Source organism: Periplaneta americana, chromosome 1, assembly GCF_040183065.1.
Source record: "Periplaneta americana isolate PAMFEO1 chromosome 1, P.americana_PAMFEO1_priV1, whole genome shotgun sequence".
NCBI lineage: Eukaryota > Metazoa > Arthropoda > Insecta > Blattodea > Blattidae > Periplaneta > Periplaneta americana.
In genome coordinates, this window is record NC_091117.1 from 156,611,510 (window position 1) to 156,639,044 (window position 27,535).

General features: G+C 36.6%; 2 protein-coding genes across 4 annotated transcripts in view; one reads left to right on the forward strand and one right to left on the reverse strand.

The window, feature by feature from the left end:
• LOC138702883 (lysoplasmalogenase TMEM86A) overlaps positions 1-5,976 on the reverse strand; it is a 212,970-nt gene extending 206,994 nt beyond the window's left edge. Inside the window, exon 1 of the mRNA XM_069830268.1 lies at positions 5,768-5,976. Coding sequence (XP_069686369.1) covers positions 5,768-5,788 — 21 coding nt within the window. The 5' untranslated portion in view covers positions 5,789-5,976. The remainder of the gene's footprint in view (positions 1-5,767) is intronic.
• Positions 5,977-6,324: 348 nt separating this feature from the next.
• On the forward strand, positions 6,325-27,271 carry Pex16 (peroxin 16). 3 transcript variants are annotated; one of them, XM_069830247.1, is made up of 6 exons: positions 6,325-6,655; positions 7,304-7,540; positions 14,293-14,477; positions 19,324-19,430; positions 21,303-21,406; positions 25,304-27,271. In XM_069830247.1, exons 1-6 carry the CDS (start codon positions 6,633-6,635, stop codon positions 25,557-25,559), a joined length of 912 nt encoding a protein of 303 aa, XP_069686348.1. In that variant the 5' UTR covers positions 6,325-6,632; the 3' UTR covers positions 25,560-27,271. The 3 variants fall into 3 exon arrangements, with proteins under 3 accessions (XP_069686348.1, XP_069686330.1, XP_069686339.1); XM_069830229.1 differs by having other exon boundaries at positions 6,326-6,655; positions 7,300-7,540; XM_069830238.1 differs by having other exon boundaries at positions 6,333-6,459; positions 7,300-7,540.
• The last annotated feature ends 264 nt before the right edge of the window (positions 27,272-27,535 follow it).

Below are 27,535 nucleotides of genomic sequence, written 5' to 3' on the forward strand. Positions count from 1 at the left end.
TATTGTAATCAACACTGTCTATGTAAAATCTTCAGGCCAGTCGCCTTTCTCATATATTTCGTTGCATAATTATAGAATTTTCTTGTCTTCACTTAAGCATTTCACTAATTCAATGGGGATTCCACTAACTCCTTTTTTTTCTAGTCTTCATTTCTTTAAGCGCTAGTTCAACTTCTTGGCTTAAAATTGAAAATCTTTTTTCGTCTTTTGATACGGCTTCTTCGTCTTCTATAGCTAAGTCACCTGGACGATCTGAATAAAGCTATTAAAAACGCCTGTATACTTAAATGATAACCAACAGCATATTCACGTAATCAATGTCGGCAACCCTCCTGTTTGAAACTATACTACGGAAAATTAAAAAAATGAATTATATCACCAGAAAATCTACTCTGACTGCGTTGTACAGTTAGTAACTGTTACAAATCATTTATTTTCATCACATCAAACATTAAAATACAGTATATCCAAACAATAAAATTATCATTAGCACATTTGGGTGGCAACACTGGTCGCAACCGCTACAAAAGTTTCAACAAAGCCGATATCAAAAATGCTGCAGCTGCAGCCCTGAGAATCCTGTTCATACGTCGCTACGCACAGCATTAAAAAGTAGCGAGTAGCTGGTTCGGCAGCCGCTACTTCTCAGGTTACACCGTTATTCACACGTCGCAGTACGAGAGTTGCGCAGTATTTTATACTGCAGCGCTGCAAAAGTAGCGACGTGTGACAGTAGGTCTATCTTAAGACATTCCGTATGACGGAACTGGCCAAAGACAGCTAACATTGTTCTGTTATTTGGTGCCTCCTTATTAAATCGCTTCTCGTACTGTTCTTTAATGTAAAGCAAACTTGGCCCATTCTGACGTCCTACTCCGTATGACCGGAAATAATGTTCCACGATAAACATCTCTTCTTCAGTTGTGAGAATTCAGAAATCAACACAACACTGAATTCACAATATTTCAAAGTATTATTTATACAATAAATAAATACTTCGTTGCTAGGGAAACGTGGACAGCAGATGAGCAATAATTTCAGTGGCGTTTGTTTTGCTGCATACCGTAGTTAACGAGAAATACGGGCATTACTATTTGCGAAAATAGTACTGCTAAGGAAATAGTTTGGCCGAATTCGTATTTTTCTTGAAATCCAGCTATTATTTATGGCTCTCAAATTACTAGGGGAAAAGAACTGACACCCTACTTCATTATCGCCTATCTTAGTTGCCTCACAAGTGGTGCCTTGTTGGTATCATTTGTGGGGTCCAGACCTGTCTTCGGACAGTTGATTAAACGACGTCTGAAATTACTATGGAGAATTTGTGGGAATTAATATTTCACGTTTCCCTTTTTAGGATGTAGGCTATATCACAACTGAAAAATGTTGCAATAATAATAATAATAATAATAATAATAATAATAATAATAATAATAATAATAATAATAATAATAATAATAATATGGGCTTAAAGGAAACCATTATAGCGTAATTAGTGCGCATGTAAATATTGGTTAATCCTTCGCTTGAGCCTACAAATTCAGCACACACATGATCAAGTCTCGGGACGAACTGCATGTCAGTTCCGCCATTTGTGGATGCCTAATGTTAGTTAAGAAAATGAATAGCATAAAAGGTACAGCAGATAGAGCCTTGTAGAATCTAATAAGCGAGTAAATACGGTTTGTTGGCGTAGGGAACAAGAAGAAACAAAACCATTGAAGCGAACCTACCAGATATAATTCTGTATAAAGAAACAATCAAGTGCCTGGTATAGTGCCAGCTAACAAACATTTGCAGTGAATATAAGCTTATAAAATTAATAAACATTTTAATTGACATTGATAAATCGAGACACTGATAAATCGAGAGAATGTCAAAATGGGAACAATACACATCCATCATTCATAATTTCGAGCACTGAATATAATTTCGCGATTTCTTCTCCAACAATTGAAGGATTGAGAACCATAATGGGCCAAGCTCCATTTACTAAAACCGTAGAAAACAAGGGTTAAAATGAAGTTATTACCATAATTCAATGAGAGCATATAGCAAGTAATATAAAGTATACACATTAAAACTAAATGATATGTCAATCTTCATTAAACTATGGCATTCACTTAACTTTAACCCTTGCTTTCTCCGTTTTTAATAAATGGTGCTTGGCCCACTATGGCTCTGAACCCTTCAATTTTAAAGCTCAAACCTCTGTTTCTTCAAGTTAAAACCTTTTTTGTAGTCTACTTAATGGAGGTCGTGTAATGAGACAACACAGTACATGCCACTGGCTATTCATAACCACTTAAAAAGAAATACAAATAATAGAATGTCGTTCTCGGTGGTGTAATCGTTACCATACTTTCTGCTTTCTATTGGATACGAAGTTCGTGAGTTCAAACGTGGGCGAAGGCGCTGCATTTTTAAGGGAGAGAAAATCCTTAGCATGCTGTGATACCGTGTCCTATATACGACACGTAAAAAGACGCTGTCCCTGAAAGAGGGGGCTGCAAACAAATTTTCTTGCCATTTCTTGGCCATTCCAAAATTTGCAGGGAGCACAATGAGTCCATATCAGCTCCTAAATGTGTACTCGTATGGGGTTGTACATACAATTCATACCATATAATTAATACGTTATACTTAATTTCATGTATCCTTGAAAATAACAATAACAAAATTTGCAATTGTTGCACTTTGCACTAATTACTGCTTAACTGCATTAAACGAGAAATTCTCACAATATGTGTTTGCGTAATTTTCTCACGATGTGACGTAACTGTATAGGTATTATTTCTTAGTCTTTCTGAAGTTCAATTATTTGTGTTTCATGAAACTCTTTGTTCCAAGATATTCTTAATTTATGTAAAGTTCATAACTTAAATCTTCTTTATACGTTGAGTCAGTGATATGTTCTTCGGATTTTCTTTATTATAATAATATCACAGTCTAGTATATACAGTCACGAAGCTTGAGTTGTGAGGTTGCTAGGAACAATAGACTGTGCCGGTATTATTTCGCATTGTCTGTAATGAGGCGATATTAGCGATCCTAGTGGCTAGCAACTATCTATGAATGCATATTTACTACGTATTGAGCTTCGTGACTGTATATACTAGACTGTGATAATATATTAATGACTGTAAGCTATACGTACGTAAGCTTCGTTTGAAAGTGAAACTAGGTACATAAAACTGTGATGTATTCAGTGGTATTTTCTGGCATACTAAATAAATTTTCTACAAATGGAAGTGTTGAATTTTATATCATACTTCTTGCAACTTTAGACTTCAAGTTTTAGTCATTGTCCTGCACATCTATGAGTGCCTTTTCAGATCAGATAATAAATTTCCTTTCTTTATTACTGCTACTATTGTTCAGAAGGTTTTAAAGACTTTTTATTACTGCACAAATCGACACCGAAATTACCGAAGTTATTATTATTATTATTATTATTATTATTATTATTATTATTATTATTATTATTATTATTATTATTATTTCAAATATTGGATGGGTCTCATTAGATGAAATCTCATATTCCGGTAATAATAATAATAACAATAATAATAATAATAATAATAATTCAACTGCCATTATACTGTGGAATCCCGGCCACCAAGTCACTCAATTGAGTGCGCTCTTTGTAAAATGGCAGTTGACTTAATATAAAAAAAGTCAACATACATGTGAAGTCCACACCTGTGGAGTAACGATTAGCGCGTCTAGCCGTGAAACCAGGTGGCCCAAGTTCGATTCCCGGTCGGGACAAGTTACCTCGTTGAGGTTTTTTCCGGTGTTTTCTCTCAACCCAAAATGAGCAAATGTTGGGTAACTCTCGGTGCTGGACCCCGGACTCATTTCACCGGCATTATCACCTTCATCTCATTCAGACGCTAAATATGTTTGTAAAGCGTCGTAAAATAACCTAGTAAAAAAAGAAGAAAAAAAATCGTGTAGGTCTGCCTAAATTGTCAATATGCAGAATCACGACTCACGCTATGTAGATATTATACCCATAATATTATCCGAATGCCAAGGTGGCCTAACAGGTTATAATAAACATTTCTAATATAAATTTCTATGCGCTAATTGTCCTATCATTTAATTTCAATTTACATACTTATAAACAGGGTGCGAATTAACGGGGGGGGGGGGGGATGGGAGGATTTCTCTCCCTGTTTGAAAGTTATCCCTCTCTCATAAATTGATACTAACATCACTGCCAGAGATAACGTCTATCCCCCCCCCCCCCCCCCGTCACAAAATGTAATTGTTTTAATACGAATATACTTGTTATAATATTGATGTATTTTGACCAGGCAAGCCGACAACAATCAATAACTTACGAATTACACATCTTATTTGAAACATGCTCATGGTTATAATAATAATAATAATAATAATAATAATAATAATAATAATAATAATAATAATAATAATAATAATCAAGATGCAAGACAAGAAACTCTATGCGACCAAGCGTTAATAATAATTTTGTGTGGTATTTTCTATCTAGGATTCTATCCCCCTCCACTCATCAGCAATCTTGATTCGCACCCTGCTTATATAAAGTGCTATTAAAATGACAAGAATATAGAACAGTGGTTCCAAACTTTTGATATTCGCGGCTCCCTTTCCCTGCTGATCATATACCGGTGGCGCCGTCATAACAGTTACGGTCATGTGTGTTTGGTAAACTCTGATTCTTCCATGTATTTATTTTTGGCTTGGTTACTGCTTTACTAGCTCCCTGATAGGGCATATAAGGCACACGACAATATACTCGGCGCAGCGGCCTTGCCAAAATTTGGTGGCGTCCCTGGGAGCCGCGGCACGCACTTTGGGAACCACTGCATATAAAGTATACTGTATAATGATGCAGTTCTCTATTGTGTGATAATTATCGGAATATATGACCTACGTAATGCCACTTTAATATATTGCTACGTAAGTACTCGTAATTTAATTGCTAAATCGATAAATAGGCTATTATATAGGGAGATTAAATTCTTTATTTCTACGAGCATTATGACTTCGTATAAATCATAAAACAATATAACTCTAATATCAAATTATTTACGAAATGCAAATATTTTACAAATATAAAAAGTACACTTCAACTTCATGCTACTATCAATAGATTTCGCATTATTTTTGTGGGTATATTGCTGGCTTTTCAACACTAAAATAACTACGATCATGATGATGATGATGATGATAATAATAATAATAATAATGATAACTCCTAATTAGTAATATCCAATTCATGTATATAATAACAGAAAATGTTTAGTAATATAAAATATCCTTCGAGTGAATATTTTTAAAAATAAATACACTAATTAATTTTTATTTAGGAACTATTAAGACGACTTTCTTTTCAACGACTCAGGCGTTGTGTAGTAAATATATTATAACGGATGAAGATGACAAAGACTGCGAGAGCGTGAGAGGAGAGAGAAGTGAGAGGGTGACAACCTGTCACTGACCAGCTGATACTCAAGGAAATACCGTATTATTTTAAATGACTTAAGCCCTTCTTTTGTTCGTAAGAAGAAACAAATATGTAACATATTCGTCTCGAAGAAATTATAATATGATCAAATAACCACGCTGGTAATGTCAAAATTACACTTAAGTTTTGTTATGCGTGAAAATGTCAAGCAGAACAAAGCATGGAGACGAAGGCAATGAACATGCCTGTAATAACAGTAGTATTTACAATACAGTAACAAAAGCAGCGCTCTAAAATTTCTCTACTTACCACTTGCGTCGGAGATGTCATTTCTCCTTTGGTATCCAGCTGTAATCTCGCAGTTCGCACTCTCCTCAATGTAACACGCAGAATAGAAGGCTTTGCGGTCGACTGGGAATCAGCTGGTAGTTTAGCGACCTTGAAAAGGTTTGTTTTGGTTCTCAGCGCACTTGCAAAAACCCTTATATTGCAAGCTACCAATGCATACCCTAGTGACCATTGGAAGAAGCTTCTGCAGTTCAGCGTTCAGCGTACTGAAATTAGGGTCATAACCATCGTTTTATCGATTTACTGTACCGAAGGCAATTCTTGCACTTGTTTGCCATCTTGTGACGAGTACAGGAGCTAACGGCACTTTGAGCAAAACAAGTTTTTCTTTGGTAGATTGGAATAGGAATAATAGGCCTTGGGTGATACGGCGTAAGGAAGGTGAGGTGAAAGAATTGTCACTGTTTAATTAATGTTTACTATTATCATAGTATAATTTATAATGACAATTTGTTACTTCTTTTGGAATCTCGTTTGTGTTGGTATTACTGGTACGAAAGTCGATTCACATTAACTTCAGAGAATACTTTACGAATATGGTCAGAGTTCAAGTTGGAGTAATGTTCGAGGTATTGAAAAGAAGTTGGACTGTGAAAGTAATGTATTTATCATGGTCAATTTGATGTAAATGTTTTTGTTCTCTATCAAGGAACGTGAGTTGGCAATTTCTACATAAGTGACTTAACGTAATGCTTATTTGATCCTGGTGTAATCAACTTTGGACAATGTCGTCAATATTATTTTCATTGCCAGAATTGTATATGTCCTACAAAAACTGGGTGAGCCAGAATCCTCTAGTTGCTGGAGATTTTGAATCTACTGTTAAATGGTTGTCATATTTTATTGCCGGTCAGTATGTTGAACATTAGTAGTAAATGTAAGGTTGCATGTATTTTATAGTTGGAATTAAATGTATGAAACGGATAATTTTGTTCTTATTGGGACACAAATTCTGTAATTAGTAGGCCTAAGTATAGGCCTATTTTCAATCCCATTTTAGTAATGCATTATTGCCATGTGCTATTGATAGGGTTGTCATTTTGTATAAAACGACGGATGGCGTTCTGCAAACTGGCGTGTTTAATGGAAGGTTATTGAGATTTAATTTAATCCAATCTGACCAAACAAATTCAATCCAGTCTATCAAACTTCATCCCTTCCAGTCTCCATTATCTTCTCGACAGTTCCATTCCTTCTCATTTTATCCTTTATCAACGTATCCCATCTATCTCTCCCTCATCATTCCAACTTATATGACTCCACTGCATTCTATACTATCCTATCAGGAACTAATCTAATCCGATGAAAGAGTAATGGAACGGAGAAAAATTCTCTCCGGCACCGGGGTTTGAACCCGGGTTTTCAGCTCTACGTGCTGACGCTTTATCCACTAATAATATATAATCTAATCCGATTATGGTGAACTAGTATCAGTTCAATGTTTGACTTCTCAACAGTTAGTTAATTGTTAAATTTGTGTTTGTTTTGTTCAGGAAGAATCAACACGTCAAATGTCTTGTCGGAGCTGGTGTACTCTTTGTCAAACCTCCTCGTCCTCTTCAATGACCGTATTATACACAGCTCCAGGAGACTAGGAGTAGTGGGGTCAGGGGACAAGCTCAAGACATGGCTCACTGTGCTGGACTACTCGGAGGTGTTTATTGAGGTTTCTGCGAGGAGACTCTGGGGAGAGAAAGGAAAATGGTTCATTGTAGTCATTCTGCAGATTTTCAAGTGAGTAAATAAATGAATTAGGAGAAGATTCACTTTTATTGGCTCAACATGTTACATTTTATTTTATCTTGTTCAGTGTTGACTTAGTGCTTTTTCAGATGATTAATATTTATAAGCTCAAGTAGAATGGGATTATTACTTTTCCTTCTGCGTAAGTTTCCCATTTGTTCTTACATAATGCCGTTTTTTCCTTGTACTGTACTATGTTTTTATATTTTATTGGTACCATATTTTTATTACTTAACTGTTTATTGATTTTGATTTCTGCTGCATGTATTTCCTTTCTTTGTCTTTTTTTTTTCTCGGCCCATGTCTCAGATCACTTTCTTACAAATCTATTTAATAAGAAGAAGAAGCGCACAATGTGCAAATCTATTTGGTCATCAATATTGATGAGTGTTGCCAATGCTTGTTAATGGAATTACCCACATATAATCCTGAAATTACCCGATTTTGCTCCAAAATACCCACATATAATTCTGAAATTACCCTCCAAAATACCCCCCCCCGTTCCAAAAATAATTATGATTAAATCTGTGGCCGGAAGGAAAAAGGTCTTAAGTCAATTTAAAAAAAAAAATGAGATTTTTATATATTCTGAAAACGGAAACAATTCTCTACAATCTGGTAAAACGGCTAAAGTCAAATAAGACTCCTGACTGGATTTATAGAGTGTTACCAAATGTCCTAAGTACTTTTTGAATCGAGCACACACAGAATAAAGGACTTAAGAATATTTAATACTTTGTCCTTACAAACCATCACATGTTTTCTCTCCATGCTTCTCTATTAAAAAGGTCTAAATTGTATTTTAGCCATTTTATCACATACTGATGCCCTTTCCCTTTAAAACTTTAAGCACCAGGGTAAACAGTCCTATAATTGTTTAAGACCCATTTTGCATTCCTAATACTTTGCATTTCTCATTTATTTTGACATGAAAAAGGGTTATTTTTGGAAATAATCAAGAAAATTGTTAAATGAGCAACATAACCTATTTTAGAAAAATATAAACAAATAATATCCAGGAAAAATCTCGTAATTAAAAAAACTCTATAATTGACACCAATTGCAATCTTTCTACTGCTTTCCTGAAAAGTATAATATTTTTACTTAAGACCTTTTTCCTCCCGGCCACAAAAATATAAACATAAGAAATATCAAATAGATGGACACCAAATTACATATTAAGTTGAAATGTACAGGAATTTTGCCTGGACCTTGGGGGGGGGGGGGGAACGAATAAACTGTGAAAAATGCTTAAGTTTGAAACGTATAAAAGAAGTTCTACTGTACTACTGTTTCATAAACATAAAAAGGAGGAGAAACACTAAACTAAAGCAGCTAGGTAGTTGATCCAAGTCTCAAAACATCTAGCACCAATTAAAACAGCCAGTTTTGTCAAATAAAAATCCTATTTGATAATAATTTATTATCAGGTTGCCCTGTTACAAAATAATATTACATTACATTATTAAGCAGTTTGACTAAATTACAATATTAATTTACATTATTACGATATTATCTTAAATTACAATATGTATTATTTGGGGGATCGGCCTGGATAGCTAGTCGATATAGAGTTGGTCTTCTGTGCTCGAGGTTGCGGGTTCGATTCTGGCCGAGGTCGATGGCATTTAAGTTTGTTTAAATGTGACAGGTTCATGTCAGTAGATTTACTGGCATGTAAAATAACTCTGCGGGACAAAATTCTGGCACACTGGCTATGCTGATACAACCTCAACAGTTGCGAGCGTCGTTAAATCATATTTTTTTTTTTTAGAATAAAGAAATTGATTATTATAAGACATTACAGTAATAAGACTAGCCATAGCTTATATTTAAAAAACTAAATCTGAATCTGTATATAGTACCCAAATTCTATCTGGTCATTATTCTATGTACATTTTAAAAGTAAGTAAAATTTTGCAGTAAGTAAGTAAGTTCATTATATCTGTTGCATCTATTTACATATTGATTGAATAAATTGATAGAAAGCTCTGAAGTATATTTTAATCTTGTCCACTGAGTTAGCTCTGTGGTAGTGTGTCTGCCTTCAGACTAGCCCGATTCGATTCTCAGTGGACCTTGGGACTAGGAGAGGTGGCAGTGCGCAACTTCTCATCACTAGATTTTGCACCAGTATGCCTTGGTTAAATCCCAAATCTCTCTGCAGTGCATATGAAGAAAAGGAATATGTCACTGTTGATAGTGATTCGTCTGTCGGATGGGGACGTTCAGCTTGCTGGCCCCCTTGGTGCTATTCAGCTACATGCCGGCACCAGGTTTCCCCTTCTCCCTTCCTCATCTTCATCATCATCATCACTCATTCCAGACATTTACACGAACACTTACACATACACTTACCCTAGTACACAACATAACTCTCCACAGATACACATCATGTATAGTGTGGCCTGCCGAAGTGGTGTACATCTAGGAAAATGGGTTACAATCTTGCCATCTATCCGCAATAGGTGGAACCTGAATCACATAAAGTGAAGTGGGTAGGCATTAGATACATACATATTTTAATCTTAAATTTTATTGTTCAATATTCATACACTTTTATGGAGACCAAACAAATTTAATTACTGATGACACATTTTGTGTTCAGAAGCTCAACTTTCATAACAGTCTTGAAGCTTTGTAAATGTGATAAAATAATGTGTTGAAATAAAAAAAAAAAATCGGTGTGAAATGGCATACAATTTTGAACAATATAAAATAAGTGATAACTAGAGACGAGAATTTCATGCACTACAAAATCCCGAAATATGTATGCATTCATGTACTATCAAACTATGAAACATGCACCATCAAACGAAAAATACATTAAAATATGCACTTTCATTTTTGTTCCTAATATCTTTTTTTTTTCTTTTCTTTTTTTTGACACAGTTAAGAACGTAACATTTCTAGATTGGTTTCTGTCAGGTTCTTACGTTTGTCAGTCAATATGTTTTTGTAGGCAGACAATGACCTCACTACATCATAAGAAGTTACGGGTGCAAACTTGAATGAACTTATTTGTGACAGTGTCAGGTCAAATAAATTCTTCATTCAAGATTTCGGCACAAATAACCTTCTTCACTCAACAAAAGAATCCGTAGTTTGAGTACGCATTAATGACCCTGTCCAGTTTGTTTTTTGCCGCTACAAACACTTTCCCACAGGCATAACCGAGGGATCTATGGAATTGTCTGCAGATTCTTCCTTTTTTGCATTCTTGTAATATGTGAAGCAGATGCGACATGCCGGTTGATTTGAAATTTTTCAGTACATTTCATCTGAAATTATAATAGACCCTTATAGTTACCTAGATACGATTTAAAACTGACATCATAATTTAATGAATTATTTTACAGAAATTTTGTAATTTTTTGAAAAGAACAACTGCCATAGAAAATATTCGGAAACAGAATAGCAGGGCTTACTGCTTTACTGCAACAATCGCAGAATATGACATTTCCATCTGATCTAATAAAATCCTTTCCTTTAATCCACTGTGCAAAGAGTACACTTTTGGAATTTTAATTGGAAGCATATTAGAACCACATTAACACACGCAAACAGAATAAACACATTAACCACTTACGAGGTTCATACACTGCAAAGACAGTTTAACGAATTATTCCAATTTTAAAAGAATCTAAATTGCTACTAGTACTGGAAAAGGGAGAGAATTTACAACCTCCCTGAAATTGGGTGCTTTTGACGTAAATTATTTGTCGGCAGTTTCCATATTTCCTCTACTATTCTCAAAATATTCAACGTAATAAATCCATTTATGACAGGCAGTCGTCGTCAGTAAAGTGTTGTAAAAGTGAACTTCCGTCCAGGGAAAGGTCCTGTAACATCTTACTGTGAAAATATTAACATTCTCTTTCATTTTTATGTTGTTGTTGTTTTCTAATGCCAGGCATTTGACAATAAAGTCATTTGACCTCTTGCACTCCAATATTAAATGGCAAGTTGTAGCCGATTTAAGTGAACACCATATTTTAATGTTTTGGTGGCTACTTCATTCACACACAACCCCCAGAATGTCTGGAGGACCACACCTGCTGTTAGTCGACGGGTCCACTGGACCTAGTTGGGAGATCTTGTTGATCACCAACTTTCCCTCCTTAAGCCACTGGAGGACGATTTTAGTGCCATAGCAGGTCAGCACTAGGAACAGAAAGGTAGGAAGGGTAGGAAGGAAAGTGAAATGAACCCTTAGGCCTCGAATGCTCTAATACTGTCGGGGTCGAAGAAAGTAAGAGTTCAGTAAGAGGACTGGATAGGAAAGGGTAAAGAGAGAATTAGGTATTGAATAGAGGAAAATTATACCAAATTCGGTCATTAACTCAAGCTGACCAGTGCTAATTGATGAGTAGCCCCTCCCTTTAGTTCAGCTTGTAAAATTATACGATGGAAGAGTAATGGAACGGAGAAAAATTCTCTCCGGCGCCGGGATTTGAACCCGGGTTTTCAGCTCTACGTGCTGATGCTTTATCCACTAAGCCACACCGGATACAACCCCGACGCCGAACAGAATCGTCTCTGATTGAGTTCCAACTCTTGGGTTCCCTCTAGTGGCCGCCCTTTGCACTACGTCATAGTTGTCTATGAGCATCGGACCGAAGTCCACACATGTGCTCAGATGCACTCGTTATGAGTGACTAGTTGGCCGGGGTCCGACGGAATAAGCGCCGTCTTAAATCACTTCGTGATTTACGCATATCATATATTATTTCAATGTACCGAAGTACATATGATATTTCCATGTACTTCGGTACATTGAAATAATATATGATATGCGTAAATCACGAAGTGATTTAAGACGGCGCTTATTCCGTCGGACCCCGGCCAACTAGTCACTCATAACGAGTGCACCTGAACACATGTGTGGACTTCGGTCCGATGCTCATAGACAACTATGACGTAGTGCAAAGGGCGGCCACTAGAGGGAACCCAAGAGTTGGAACTCAATCAGAGACGATTCTGTTCGGCGTCGGGGTTGTATCCGGTGTGGCTTAGTGGATAAAGCATCAGCACGTAGAGCTGAAAACCCGGGTTCAAATCCCGGCGCCGGAGAGAATTTTTCTCCGTTCCATTACTCTTCCATCGTATGATGACGCAGAATATCTGCATGGAAATATCATATGTACTTCGGTACATTGAAATAATATATGATATGCGTAAATCACGAAGTGATTTAAGACGGCGCTTATTCCGTCGGACCCCGGCCAACTAGTCACTCATAACGAGTGCACCTGAGCACATGTGTGGACTTCGGTCCGATGCTCATAGACAACTATGACGTAGTGCAAAGGGCGGCCACTAGAGGGAACCCAAGAGTTGGAACTCAATCAGAGACGATTCTGTTCGGCGTCGGGGTTGTATCCGGTGTGGCTTAGTGGATAAAGCATCAGCACGTAGAGCTGAAAACCCGGGTTCAAATCCCGGCGCCGGAGAGAATTTTTCTCCGTTCCATTACTCTTCCATCGTATGATGACGCAGAATATCTGCATGGAAATATCATATGTACTTCGGTACATTGAAATAATATATTGTAAAATTATGCTTACTAACAGCTGTAGGGATGGGAAGGTTGGGATGGGACATTGGGTATTTGTTCAGGTTGGTTCCTTAAAGCCTTCAATGGGAAGGATTAATGGCTCTCCCCCCTGTATTCGACAAATACCGTTTTACAACCAAATTTTTATGTTTATTTAGTTTTTTTTTTCTTTTCCCTTTTCAATCCTGATTCCTGAAGCTAAAATAAGGGACATAAAATCGAAAAACTGAGGTGTCCACTCAAAACCATTAAATCATGTATTTAAACTGAATATAATGTATATTATATGCGTGATTAAGCTAAAAATTGCTTAAATATGCATTAAAGTATGCATGTTTTTATTCCCAAAAAGGCCAAAACATGCAAATATGCACGGAAAATTACACATATTTGGAATTAGAAAGTAATGAAATGAATAAGTACTAAGTTTGAGCTATGTCCTATATTCCTATAAAAACTTGCATTTGCATGGAATTCTCGTCTCTAGTGATAACAAAGAGAAAAAAAGTATAAGCAAATTTTAATGATCGACATTATGGTTACTAGCCTCTGATGTTAACCATTACACTCTGACCGCTTTTTCAAGTAAGTTGCAATTGTTGTGTACAGTAGGTAAAGAACCTAAAGAATTTTTTTTTGTCAATTTGGCTGTATATGCATATGACGAAGGTGTATACTCTTTAATTCCTATAGTTTGGTACACGATTATAGAATATTAGTTCTCATTCATCCTTTGCAGGTCTATAGTTCCATCGCTCTAATTTCTGGCAGCCAATCGCGTTGCAGGTCTGCTACATTTAAACATGTGCGTCTTGTGATTCGCTGAGGCTCGATAAATACTTAATATAATCGTCCGCCATTTTGGCTCTTTTGTTGGCATTCGCAGAAAGCACACGAAGACATTATTTGCCACTCAATTATTTGCTGAATTTATTATCATAGGAGCTACGACGTGATAATGTTTAACGGTGCGGCAAATAGATTCTTCGTCTGGTAGCTCGGCAACGAAAGAACAAAAATGGTGAACGATACTACCTATCTAGATTTTATAGAGCCTTCACTTCCTAAGATGTAAGCAAAGAGGAGGAGTCACGCCAGGAATAACAGCATCGCGACTATAAGTGCAGACTTTTCCATTCAGTCCCTTGCAAAACATATTGAGGTTTTAATGTATTTTTGTGCTTAGATGCGCAGGCAGACTGCTGCTCCTTTTTCACCACAAAGAGAACATCATTCAGAACCCACCTATGCCTCCATTGCAAAGAAAGAAAGTGGGCGAAGACACACAGACAGAAGAGGCTCACTTCAGGCTTAATTCTGCATCATTCACATTGAAGCGCTCCGGCAGAGTCATCAGGAGTGTCAGCGCAGGTAGAGAGATCCTTTGTAGATGAAAGGAAATTGTCTTGCATTATTTAAAATTTACTTATAATAAGAGCTATGTAATACGAATATGTGTTGTGAAACAGAATGAATTACCTGTTTCCAAGTCTCTTTCTCTTTCGCACAACTTGTGGTGTTTCAGAGAAATTTCGTAGGAAATGACTTTTAATACGAAAGTATTGTATCAAAGTTCCTTCTCTTAATTTCTTTTTTGTCACAATTGTTGTGTGTTCATTCTCCATACAACTACAAAATTGAGAAAAAATAAATATATAGATTTTCGCGATGTGGAGGGGAGAGGAGGATGTTTGCGTGCGCGTATTTTTTCCCCCTCTGTTCTGTTTTTACGAAAATTTAGTGTCCATTTGCGAGTTGTGAATGAAGAAATCTCTTGGGAGTGTTATTTCAGTATGTGGATATGAGTCTAAGAGCGATCTCTAAGTATAGCAGAGAGTAACTTAGAGAGTAGTCAACTTGCAGGTAGTCAGGTCTGTGCAGATCTCTCAGTGAGCAGTAAAACTAATATATAAATATTTATTGTATGATAGAAAAAATAGTAACAAATAGAAATGACACTCGAGAGGAAATTAAATACAAAATAAATACGGGAAATGCCTGGTATTATTCGGTTGAGAAGCTTTTGTCATCCAGTCTGCTCTCAAAAAAACTGAAAATTAGAATTTATAAAACAGTTATATTACCGGTTGTTCTGTGTAGTTGTGAAACTTGGACTCTCACTTTGAGAGAGGAACAGAGGTTAAGAGTGTTCGAAAAAAAGGTGCTTAGGAAAATGTTTGGGGCTAAGAGGGTTGAAATTACAGGAGAATGGAGAAAGTTACATAAAGCAGAACTGCACGCATTGTATTCTTCACCTGACATAATTAGGAACATTAAATCCAGATGTTTGAGATGAGCAGGGCATGTAGCACATATGGACGAATCCAGAAATTCATATAGTGTGTTCAGTTGTATTTATTCATTTCTTACGGTACTCCAATCTGAAGTCTGATTAATTTAATATGTTAGTAGGGCTAAACTAGCACTGAGGTAGTTCCTTTGTACTCGTACACCTTACATATGGATCTATGACAGGTTAGGTTTGGTTAATTTAGGCTTTTATTATGCCTTGCTTATACGATTAACTGCAGCTCCATAAAAAAACTCTTATAAATTCAGCGATTTTCAATTCCAAAATCACAGGAACTACCTCAGTGCTAGTTCCACCTGTTACTAGTCAGCAATATATGCAGTGGACGGGAGAAAGGAACTGGCCACCCTACCCCATTATCTCTTGGGTTAGTTGCTTTATGTGTGCTGCCTTATTGGCCTTCGGACAATTTACTAAACAGCTGTACTGTACTAAATACCGTAACCTCACAGCGCTATTGTTAGAAGAACTAGATTTACAAGGTTAGTTTATGTCGAGTGTGAGTGTAGTAGCACAATTATTCAAATTGCAGACCACTGCATTAATATGTTTAAATATATTGCTTAATAATTATTTTACAGTGAAAGCAAGTATTTGTACATCTTGATTACACAACTTTTAACATTCCCAAGTATTTGTATTGAGAAATCTTCACACAACTAGTTATAGACACTGATAAAATTTCCGGGAAAAGATAAAAAATGCTTAATGTATCCAGTTTAAATTGGAAAGGAGTTATATAATATAACCCTTTCTGTCTAATTTTAGTGGTCTCCAATACCCTGCCATTACATAGGTACGTTGTGAGGTCCTGTAGAAATTATAGGTTATGTTTACTGTATTGGCCGTACCTCACTTCCTGAGCTGTTTCTTTGCGGGGCGAGATGCATAGGGGGTGAGTGGGAGGTACTGGGTACCGCATGTGCCTACTACCCTACGTTCAACACATCGGCCTTTTCAGGCTTCCTTTCTTCAGCTATGGAGCAAGATCAGCCATAGACAAGCGAATGTATAGGCTGTCCCTTCACAAAACAAATTATGTCCTACTTATCAATTCCTGTAACTAAACACTAATACCAGTTGTAGACTACAGTATCTACTTGAGATTATCGACCTAATGGTGATTACGGTTGTCATGTGTACACATCCGTAAACTCTTTCTTCTATGGCAGTGTTCCTCAAATGTTTTTCCACCGCGAAACCCCATTTAATCTAAAGTGTAATTGCGGAATCCTTGTAATATTTTATTAGTAGGCTATTTAATAGTTAACAGATAAGTGAGAGCTAGTATCTCAATAATTCTGTTCAGTGGGACGAATGTATTTGCTTTTTAAGCCTGCAATCTGGTTTTATGGCGGAAAGTTGTAGTCTCATTTATGCTATACTTCTGCATTTTGTCTTTTCGGTATTTTGTTTTAGTGGACACATACGCAGAGAATCCAGTGATGAAAGTGATAAGTATTATGGGTATTTTCCGTTTTAGATGTTCATTAGGCCTATACATATTGTTATTACACATATTATTGGAATATTATTATTACTCAAATTCTTGGAATATTATTATCATCATCATCATCATCATCATCATCATCGGTGGTTTCATGTTATTATTGATTCATATTTTCGTAACATTATAGTATCCACTAAGTATAAAATAGCCACCGGAGCAGCCCAGTCGGCTAAGGCGCTTGCCTATCGATCCAGAGTTGCACTCGGGCGCGGGTTCGATTTCCTCTTGGGCTGATTACCTGGTTCGATTTTTTTCCCGAGGTTTTCCCCAACCGTAAGGCGAATGTCATGTAATCTTTGGCGAATCCCCGACCTCATCTCACCAAATACCATTTCATTATCATCAATCCCATCGATGCAAAATAACCTAGTACCGGTAGTTGATACAATGTCCTTAAATAACCAAGTAAAAAAAAGTATAAAATAAAATTTAAAATCATATAGGGCTCACGGAACCCCGGAACATACTTTGAGAAATGCTGCTCTATGGCAATTCAGCAATTGTCCAGACTGAACAAAGAGTGGCCTAGTGTGTATTTACATCGCCATCACCATCAGAGATAATAGCTGTAGTGGTAACCACGATTAGGGTATCCAGTATTATAAACAGTAAAGACCTCTGCAATGGCATAGGATAATGTTTTCAGCACATGTAATATGCTGCCGTGCTTCACACTGCAGCTGCCATGCTGGTCCGAGCAGATCTAAGAGGCGTGGTTATAAGCACTAGGGAGCTCTCGGTTCAGGACATGAGACACGGGAAGTATTTACCTTATATTCCTATATTCGCAATTTTAAGCGTAATATTAAACATAATATCATGTATGATATCCCGCACATTCAGTTTGTCTGTATTTTAATACTACAGTTGATCCCTGGCTTGCATTGAATTGTATTTATCTACTACCTACGAGACGAAGTAACATACAATCGTACGTACACTAATTTCATAGGAGTGGTATGGTAAATTTTCTGTCTGCAATTAAGGAAGGTAGATTTGTTAAATTAAAATCACAATATAAATTCTTCTTTATTAAACCTCAAAATAGCTTCCATTCTAAACTGAAAATGTTGATGCAAACAGATTATGTTAACATGTAAAACTCGTCACATTAAAATAACAGTTTTGTAATTATTTCTGCAACAAGAAGTAAATGGAACTTATGCACACATTACACTAAATGAAGCTTAGCACTGATATGCAATAAAGTTATAATATTTCACTGAGGTCCATACATTGAAATAGAGAAGTCCAAACATACATTATGGCCCAGTCTAGAAGGCATTGACTGTGCCATATTTCGCATTGTTTTGAAGGAAAGGAAAAGTTGTGCAAACTGTGAAATGTTCGTTATTGGTTGTAATAAATGTTAATGGCTAAAATACAATAATTGGAATAATAATTAATATGAGACAGGAGTCGTCGTTTGTAGTGCTATAAATTGTAGAAAAAGAGGCCAGAGTTATTCTTCTTCCGAAAGTTCCAGCAAGGTGAATTTATAAAACATACTATGTATTTCATGAAAATAATAAATACTGTAAACCTTATATACCGGTATGTAATATTTCAATAATGGAAGGAAGGTGTTAATTTTTCCAAAAGAACACGATAACAAAAGTATAATACATTTTGTAGTTTGCTAGGGAAGGGGGTCTGTGATGAGGCGATAGTAGTAATCCTAGTGGTTAGCAACTGTCGATGGATGCATATTCCCAACGTATTGAGCTTCGTGACTGTATATACTAGACTGTGATAATATAGTACAGTAGCCTACTGTGCAACAAAAAAATTTGGTAAAATGAGGATGTAATTTATTTATATTATTTGCACATCTTGTCTACCTGCTAAAAGCTCTCTTTTTATGCTTGCATAAAGAAATTTGCAACTTTTCTTCATTCCTTTACTTTAGTTTCATTTTTACGTTACTTCTCACTTCTCTGATGACAAAAATGTCGAGAAACAATACGCCTGAAATAAAAAAAATCCACAGCAAAAAATTGGTTAATGATATTCGGAATTCTATAGTATCTCGTACAGAAGAGGTTAAACACAACAGAGTAATGCATCTCTGGCAATCCATTGCAGTACTTGGGGGAGTAGAGTGAATGACTGGTGGTTTTAGACTGTCTGGTGGTGTTAGTGTTATAATAACTTGTTTTAATACTCTCAGGCTTGCATGTGCTTGTAAATACAAGAGTGCCATACACTTCCTTCTTCGTCTCTCTCTTTTTCTGCTGCTTATTAGATGCTGTTATTTGCAAAATCAAAATGCACTCTAGCTAAATCCTGTGGTTAAAACTATACATGTAAAGGCTATTATTAACATTTAAGCTTACATAATAAAATTCTCGTCTTTTCATGACATGAATGTAATTTCATTGCTTCTGTTGTTGCAGCTCCACCTGCAAATTGCCGAACTTGGAAGCCTCTCCAGCCTCCCAATAATAATGCTGAAGATGATGTTCCTGATCACGTTCTCACAGAAAAGCTTTTGCTGGCTGAGGTAATTTAAATACAACTGAAATATTTTTTAGAGTTGACTGAGAATTCATGTTTTATCCAATGGCAAAAAAAAAAAAAAGGTCAGAAGCTTTCCACGCTTGTAACATGAGTTCGAATTTCAATGGGTCCAAGCTCAATTTTTGGTGGACAAAGACAATGCTTGGTGGTAGGTTTTTTATTTTTTTTTCTGCATACTCCCATTTCCCCTACTGGCATTCCACCATTGCTCCATTGATCATCTTCATCATGTGGTGCTATGTAGTTCACCTCCCATGGTACTCTGAGAACAATGCCTACAGAAGCAAAAAAAAAAAAAAAATTCTTTAAGTAGGCCTACTGGATGAGATTTGTCTAAAGTTGTCCCCATCTAGTTGTCCCCAGAATATTTATATACAGGGTGGACCGCTCGAATGTACCTAATTTCAATTGTATGTGACTGGTGAATTGTTGAAGATAGAACCTTACGGTAATGTTTATATGAAAGGAAAACTCAACAAGTTTCGAATCCTGTTGGTAGATGGTGCACAGACACTGTTTCTTTTCGTAGATTGTATCGATTGTCAAAATGGCGACACCGCAGATGAAAGTGCAAACTGTGTTGTGGTAATTGTTAGAGTTCAAAGGGAGTATCGGCGAGTGTTTAACCATGATGCTCCAACTGCTGAAAGCAGCTACAGGATCGGTGTTGAAGAAACATGGTGGTGGTCGTAGAACATCCGACGAAATGGTTGCAAATGTTCAAGCCGCATATGAGCGAAGCCTGCAGAAGTCATTAAGAAGAGCTTTGCGGGAACTTGAAGTACCAAAATCAACATTGCAACAAATTGTCCACAAACGTCTCAAACTGTACGCATACAAAGTGTAGTTAATGCAACGTCTGGAACTGGATGACAAACCCAAACAAGTGGAATTAGCCAATACAATGCTAGACTGTCTTGGCGCTGATCCTGATTTTATGTCCAAGATTTTCTTCTCAGACGAAGCCATGTTCCATGTGTCAGGTAAAGTAAACACCAAAGATAAAGTGTACACCACCCAGTCAGAGAGACCTTTGTGATCTTCGGGAGCACATCATAGAGGCTATTGAGAACATTCCAGAAGACATGCTCCAGGGTGCTTGGCAAGAAATCATTCATCGCCTCAATATCGTCACAGTGACAGCTGGAGCTCACGTAGAGATATAATGATGTGCGTATCGAAACTTGAGTTTTCCTGTCATATAAACGTTACTGTAGGTTTCTATCTTCAACTGTTTACCAGTCGGATACAATTATTGAAATGAGGTACATTCGAGCGGTCCACCTTGTACTTTAGAGCACTTTCTCATGATCATTTTGGCTAGAAAATAACTGTTTTTTTATGTAGACAAAAGATTTTTAAGAAAATTGGCAGTTAAATCATCCACTCTCAACCCGTACCTGTCTTCGGTCAGCTGGTCCATCAGACCTAGCTGACAGAACTACATATGTAGATCCATCGGCATTTCCCAAACGCCACTTCAAGGAATGCTTGTCCATGCCATGACAACACAGCATAACAAAAGTCCAGTGATGCTACCTCAAAGCACCTGGACCTGCTTAAATATTGCATTTCCTCAGTATTAGATAGAACGGTTATACCGTCATGAAAAAAAAAATCGGTCTCCAGAGCCTTATTTGAGAAAACAGGTTACACCACGAGAAGGTGAGGATGGGAGTTGGGTAGGAGAGGTTATGGAATGCACATCACTACCCCTTGTAACCCGTACATGAAATGCAGCCAATATGATTTTGGAAATTTTATATTTATTACTAAGCTATAACATTTAACACTTCATATATGCACTTATTCATATATGTCAGTGTTCATATAATTGTGTTACATTCTTTTACAGGTTTTGTACGTCATAAAACCTGTTGTTCATCTGTGCTCTATGATGTTTTTTGGGCAGAAGAACTGGAAACCATGGTTGCTAGCACTCTCTGTGGATCTGACTAGGTAGGTTAAATGGACGTAAAAACTCTTTATTTTTTTGTATAAATGTTGTTTTCTAATGCCAGGCATTTGACAATAAAATCATTTGACCTTTTGCACTCCAATATTTTTCAAAGATATTGTCTTGGTTAGCCACTGAAGCACAGATTTTGAGGTGTTCTGAATCCATTTCTTGGTTTGAATTGCACAATCGGCAATTAGGGGATTGATATATTCCAATTTTATGCAGGTGTTTGGCCAGACAGTCATGGCCTGTTGCCAATCTAAATGCAGCTACAGATGATTTACGTGGTAAATCAGGAATTCACTGTGGATTATGATGCAGAGAGTTCCGTTTTTTCCCTGGAGATTGTGTTATCAAATTGTGTTGTTTGTTGAAGCCTAAGTATGTAGGTTTAATAAATCTTTTCACAGAGTAATACATAGATTTAGTAACAGGTCTGTCAGTAGCAGTGCTGCCCTTCTTTGCTAAAGCATCCTCATTCTCGTTTCCCGGGATTCCACATTGGGATGGTATAAATGTTAAACTACTACTACTCTGTGGTGTTACAGCCATTTTGGGGCATTTATCTCCTTGACATTTTTTCGTTATTCCGATCTGTCTCCTGCCGTCAGGTCTTGGTTGGCGTCAGAACATTGACAGTCAGTAATATCATGCTATTCTTTCGTCAGTAATTATTGGTAAATTCTTTTGGTTTAATTAAAGACGCGCAATTGTTGAGAGTTGTAATAATAAAATCTCACAATAAAAGAAAAAATATTAAGTCATTCTAGTAGTTAAAAATACTATTCTTATTAGTGATTGTTGTCAAAAATGGACAAGAAATTGCAAATGGAAAGTACGCAAAGACGAGAGAACACGAACTCGTAGTGGCCGTTTCTGTCAGTTGTTTCCCACCATATCTCGTAACATAAATACAGCGTTAATTTTAATTTGTCTGAGTCTGATTGTTTGCATGTGAACATAATACGCACCTCAGCTTTCAAGACAACGTTTTGTCAAAAAATGGTGCGTATTATAATTATCTAAATACGGTACAATGCGTTCATTGTTAAGATGTGGCGAACTTCGAAATTCCTGGAAATTCGAAGCTGTCCATTCTTGTCTCCGTACGTACGTGGTAACTTCAGTAGCTCGGTTATGCACCAATGGAAAAATAAATTCAGAGAGGGGAGAAAAGTATGTGCAGAGGGAAGAAATGAAACATTTAAACATTGAGAAGCCAGGTCCAAAACTGTGAACGCATTGAATACAACTATCCTAGCACCCTTTCAAATTAAAAATATTTTGACAGTAAACTCAACCTGATGATGACGAGAAGGTTGCTGATTAGTTTTTGAATTCCTATGAGTGGAAGAAAGAGAAAGTGTGTTTGTAACCGACTTTTTTTTGTGTAAAATAATCATATGTTATTAATTATTAAATGCTATTTCAGATGTAATTAAATGCTATATCAGTTTTTCTTACTTCTATGTTTTTTCTTCAGACCCATAGAAATGTATTTAAATGAAGTTTTACTGTTTACTCTGAAAATTCTTGCTCCTGCTTGTTTCTTGGTGTTTGTTACAAATGCATCCATGTAGACTCTAATCCATTCTTTTTTGTATATCTTGCATTTATAATCTTAAATTATTCCGGAAATAATATGTCGAGTAGATTCGTTGATTTTTAAACCTCTTCTGTTCATTTGGTGTTTGCTTTTATATCTATGTGACCTGTTGGATTTTTAGGGGGGGATTCTCTAAATTTTTCCTCTATTTTGTTGTTTTGACAACTCTTCTGCTTTGGTTTTGAAATATTTGAACTTTTCAGTTTACAGTCACCATTTCTTTTCTTGGAACCATGTATGATTTTATTAATAGTGACCAACTTTTATTATAGCTGTCAGTGTTAACCTGTCCATAGACTTTGGGGTGTCCTTCCCTAAAATATAATGCAATGAAGGGTGGAGGGGGTAATGTTTATATACTAGTGGCACTAAGTTGTCACTGGTTCACTGCTGTGGAGTAATGGTCAACACATCTGGCTATGAAACGAGGAGACCCAGGTTCAAATCCTGGTTGGGTTTTTTTCCAGGGTTTTCCCTCAACCAATTGAAGTAGAATTGCTGGGTAATTTTCGGCGTTGGACCTCGGACTCATTTCGCCATCATTAATTTACATATCATCCATACAATAGCCCTGGCTAAGTTCACAGTGCAGTGTGCTGTACTTGTACAAGAACACGGCCATTCAGCTACCCAATCATTCACAGAATAGGAGTGGTAAGCATAATAAGCCTCAGACTGCAGTTTAAGTCTTCGTGTCCCTCTGTACAACAGAAAAAAAAAAGTCGTCACTGAGCCTATGTAGTTTTTGAAGAGTATGACCCTGTCACAGGCTATTCTCTTGTGCTCATGACCTTGCTGCTTACTCCTTTCATTGCCATTGAATTTGCATATATGAAAGTTGTTGTTATTGTTTTCTAATGCCGGGCATTTGACAATAAAGTCATTTGACCTCTTGCACTCCAATATTTTTCAAAGATATTATGACCAGCCACTGAAGCACAGATTTTGAGGTGTTCCGAATCCATTTCTTGGTTTGAGTTGCACAATGGGCAGTTAGGGGACTGATATATTCCAATTCTATGCAGGTGTTTGGCCAAACAATCATGGTCTGTTGCCAATCTAAATGCAGCTACAGACGATTTTCGTGGTAAATCGGGAATTAACTGTGGATTTTGATGCAGAGAGTTCCATTTTTTCCCTTGGGATTGAGTTATATGAAAGTGATTGCGATATTCAACATTGTTGAAACTCCCCTGTAGCTGAGACTTGCCCGTCCACACCTGTGGAGTAACGGTTAGCACATCTGACCGCGAAACCAGGTGGCCTGGGTTCGAATCCCAGTCAGGGCAAGTTACCTGGTTGAGATATTTTCCGAGGTTTTCCCTCAACCCAATATGAGCAAATGCTGGGTAACTATCGGTGCTAGACCCCAGACTCATTTCACCGGCATTATCACCTTCATCTCATTCAGATGCTAAATAACCTTAGATGTTGATACAGCGTTGTAAAATAACCCACTAAAAAAAAAAGACTTGCCTTGGAAAGGAATCATGATAGCTTGATAAGTTCATGTATGTTGTATAAATATAAAGTACTTTGATATTCTTTAATTTTATATAATATTAAGGACATTGCACTTGATTAAAACAATTAGAACATTTATTTTGCAATGCCTTTTTTTTTTTTTCCTTAAAAAAAAAAGGAGCAAAATTATTTCAACTACAGTCAACTGAAACTCCGTCAGCTTCCGTGCGTACCATTACGCCGATTGTTTTACATGGGCCCTCCCCATCCTTTTAACACGGGCTCAATTGATTGCAGTGGCCGGGATGTGAACCTGCAATCTTAGACACGGTATGCTGGCCGGACATATCTTGTGTGCTTTAAACAGCTCAGCTAACAAACCCAACACGAATTTACCTGATTATGCAGGTATACGGACCCCTGGTTAAGTGTTAGACATTTGGGTGCAATAGTGGTATAAGTCTTCCGGCTTCTAAGGGTTAATAGTACAGCTATGAAATTCGGCCAGATTTGTTCTGATATTGCGTTTGGCTAACACAAGGGTTTGTGCAGCAGAATGTTTTAATGCAGTTCTGAAAATATTTTGAATATACAGAGTAGATCAAAAGTTACTACTCATTGTTTTCCAAATTGTTTTACTCATGTATTGATACATCACTGAAGATGATCTGGGACCTGTGTGTAGGATAGTTGGATCCAGAACCAAGCACAGAAATCAATAAACTGCTGTGAATAACATACCAAAGTACCAGGAATCCCACTAAATGTTTTTCATCTCACAAGTAAAGGACGAAATAGTATAAATGTTGATGTTGGATATTTTCAGCTTACAGCTATACAAAAATCGACAGAGTGGGCAAGCTCTAAGCCGTCGGCAGCGCTTGGAACTGTCTCGTCGTTCTGTTGGTCTCCTGCTGTACCTGTTGCGTTCCCCATTCTATGAGCACCACACTTGTGACCGACTTCAAAATCTTCTCCACAGTCTGTCTAATAATTTGCCACTGGCTCGTGTCGTGTGCAACCCCATCGCACAGTACATTCCTCAATGGCAGGACACATACTTCTACATGTGGTCTACTTAAGAACTAACAGTAAGAAATGGTATGTTTTTAAGGGTTTGTGCAAGCATCAAAATTTGTTTGTACTTCATTTTTTGTCTTGTTTACACAGGCGAAGCTTGTGTTGCCCTTCAGGATGGAAATGTAAATCAGAACACAGTTCTGTGAAGTGAAGTATATTCGTGAAACATGAATGGATTGAGTGATTTTATTTTCCAGTGTGGAATTTTCTTTCGAGAATTTTCCTATTCCAATTATTTTTCTATTGCCTTTATTTTACACAAGTTGTTTGATCTTTTTCAGAAATGTGAAACCAATAAATAGTGTACATTTTTTATCCCTTCCTTGGAGTAGTGCAAGTTTATTATAAATACTATCTTTATAATGTAATATTCAAATCAATGTGTGGAGGGTAATAAAAATTGGAATAACTTACTAGAATAAAACTAAGAGAGTGTGGTAATTATTGCAGGAATTAAATATGAATTATTAAACATTTTTAAGATATGTTTGATATGCATAAAAGCAAAAGTGGTTGAAAAGTATATTCAGAAATTTCATTATAAATGGAACATTTTTCGTGCTGGTTTCAAAAGGTATGCAATAAAAAATTGTGAAAAACAGGCAGAAAATTCAATATACCGTAAGTATCTATATGCCGTTTTCTTCTTATGGATTTCCAGTTTAAACTCTTTGTCGTTATAGTAATACAGTCAACTCCGGATATAGTGAACCTTCTGCAGACTTGCATATTTCGTTCACTAAATTCGAAGTGTCTCTCCCGTAATCTTAAATGACAAGAATGAATGGAATTGTGAACAAGAAAATAAAATACCATACAGTAATTAAAATATTTCATTTCTGTGGAATGGATTACACTGTATACTGTATATACTGTTACTCACAGTTTATTTACTTAAACTATGCTGTTGATACACGTCCACTTGCGAAAGACTGCATTCATTGTCACTTATAAATATCCACTTTATCTTCCAAAGAAAACACTTTAGCCTATGCTTCGACTTTTTTATATAGTACATTCACTGTTCGAACACTAAAAACAGACTGATCAGGTAGAAATGACAAATGCTGTTATGGTGTGACTGTGTACTCAGCCTTGGAATTTTCTGGGTCACTTAATGAAAATTGGGAAGGGATTGATGGAGTTTGAAAGCCATCGGAATCTTACCTTCATTTATGCTATGGACATAATGTCTGTTCCATTTTAATAAAAGAAGGCAATTTCATTTTCCATTTTTTCGATGCTATCCATCATAATGAAAATGTTTCTGAGAGCAAAAGGCAACCCTTTGATGGTGGAGGACTAGAAAAAAGAGAGAGTAGTGTGTCTGAAAACAGAACTGCAACTCTTCGAGACGACGGAGTGAGACAAGGTCGTTATGTGTTGCCTGGATTTATAGTACAGTTCACTGTCTAGGAATCACTAATCTTACCTTTGTCCTTTGACTAAAAGAGTAAGAAACTTAGAATGTTGATCTCAACACATTCTTTTAATTTTATACAAGAAGGTCTGACTTCAAATAAGAATTTGTCAGACTACAACTCTCTTAACTTCCGTTTTAAGGTTCACTATAACCGAAGCAAGGGTTCAATATAAATGGAAATATTAATGTACTTTTTAATGTATGCGGGTCAGGACCAACGATTTAGGTTCACTATAGCCAAATGTTCACTATAACAGAGTTCACTATATCCAGAGTTGACTGTACTTTATGTAACAGAATCATATAATTTGATGACAAAACATTTCCACAAATTGACGTTAATCAACATAAGTGTAGAATCTTGTGCATAGCCTGAAATATTTTGGCAACGAAAGTAATGAACTCGTGAATTTGGTCGTATACACGTGTTTTCATTACTTGCAGATGTTTGTTTTAGTATTAGTGATGGAGATTTGCAGGAATAATTCACAGTTGTGTGAGAGAGGCCCCAGCTATGGCTTGGTAAACTGACAAGGAGAGGACACGCTCTGTATA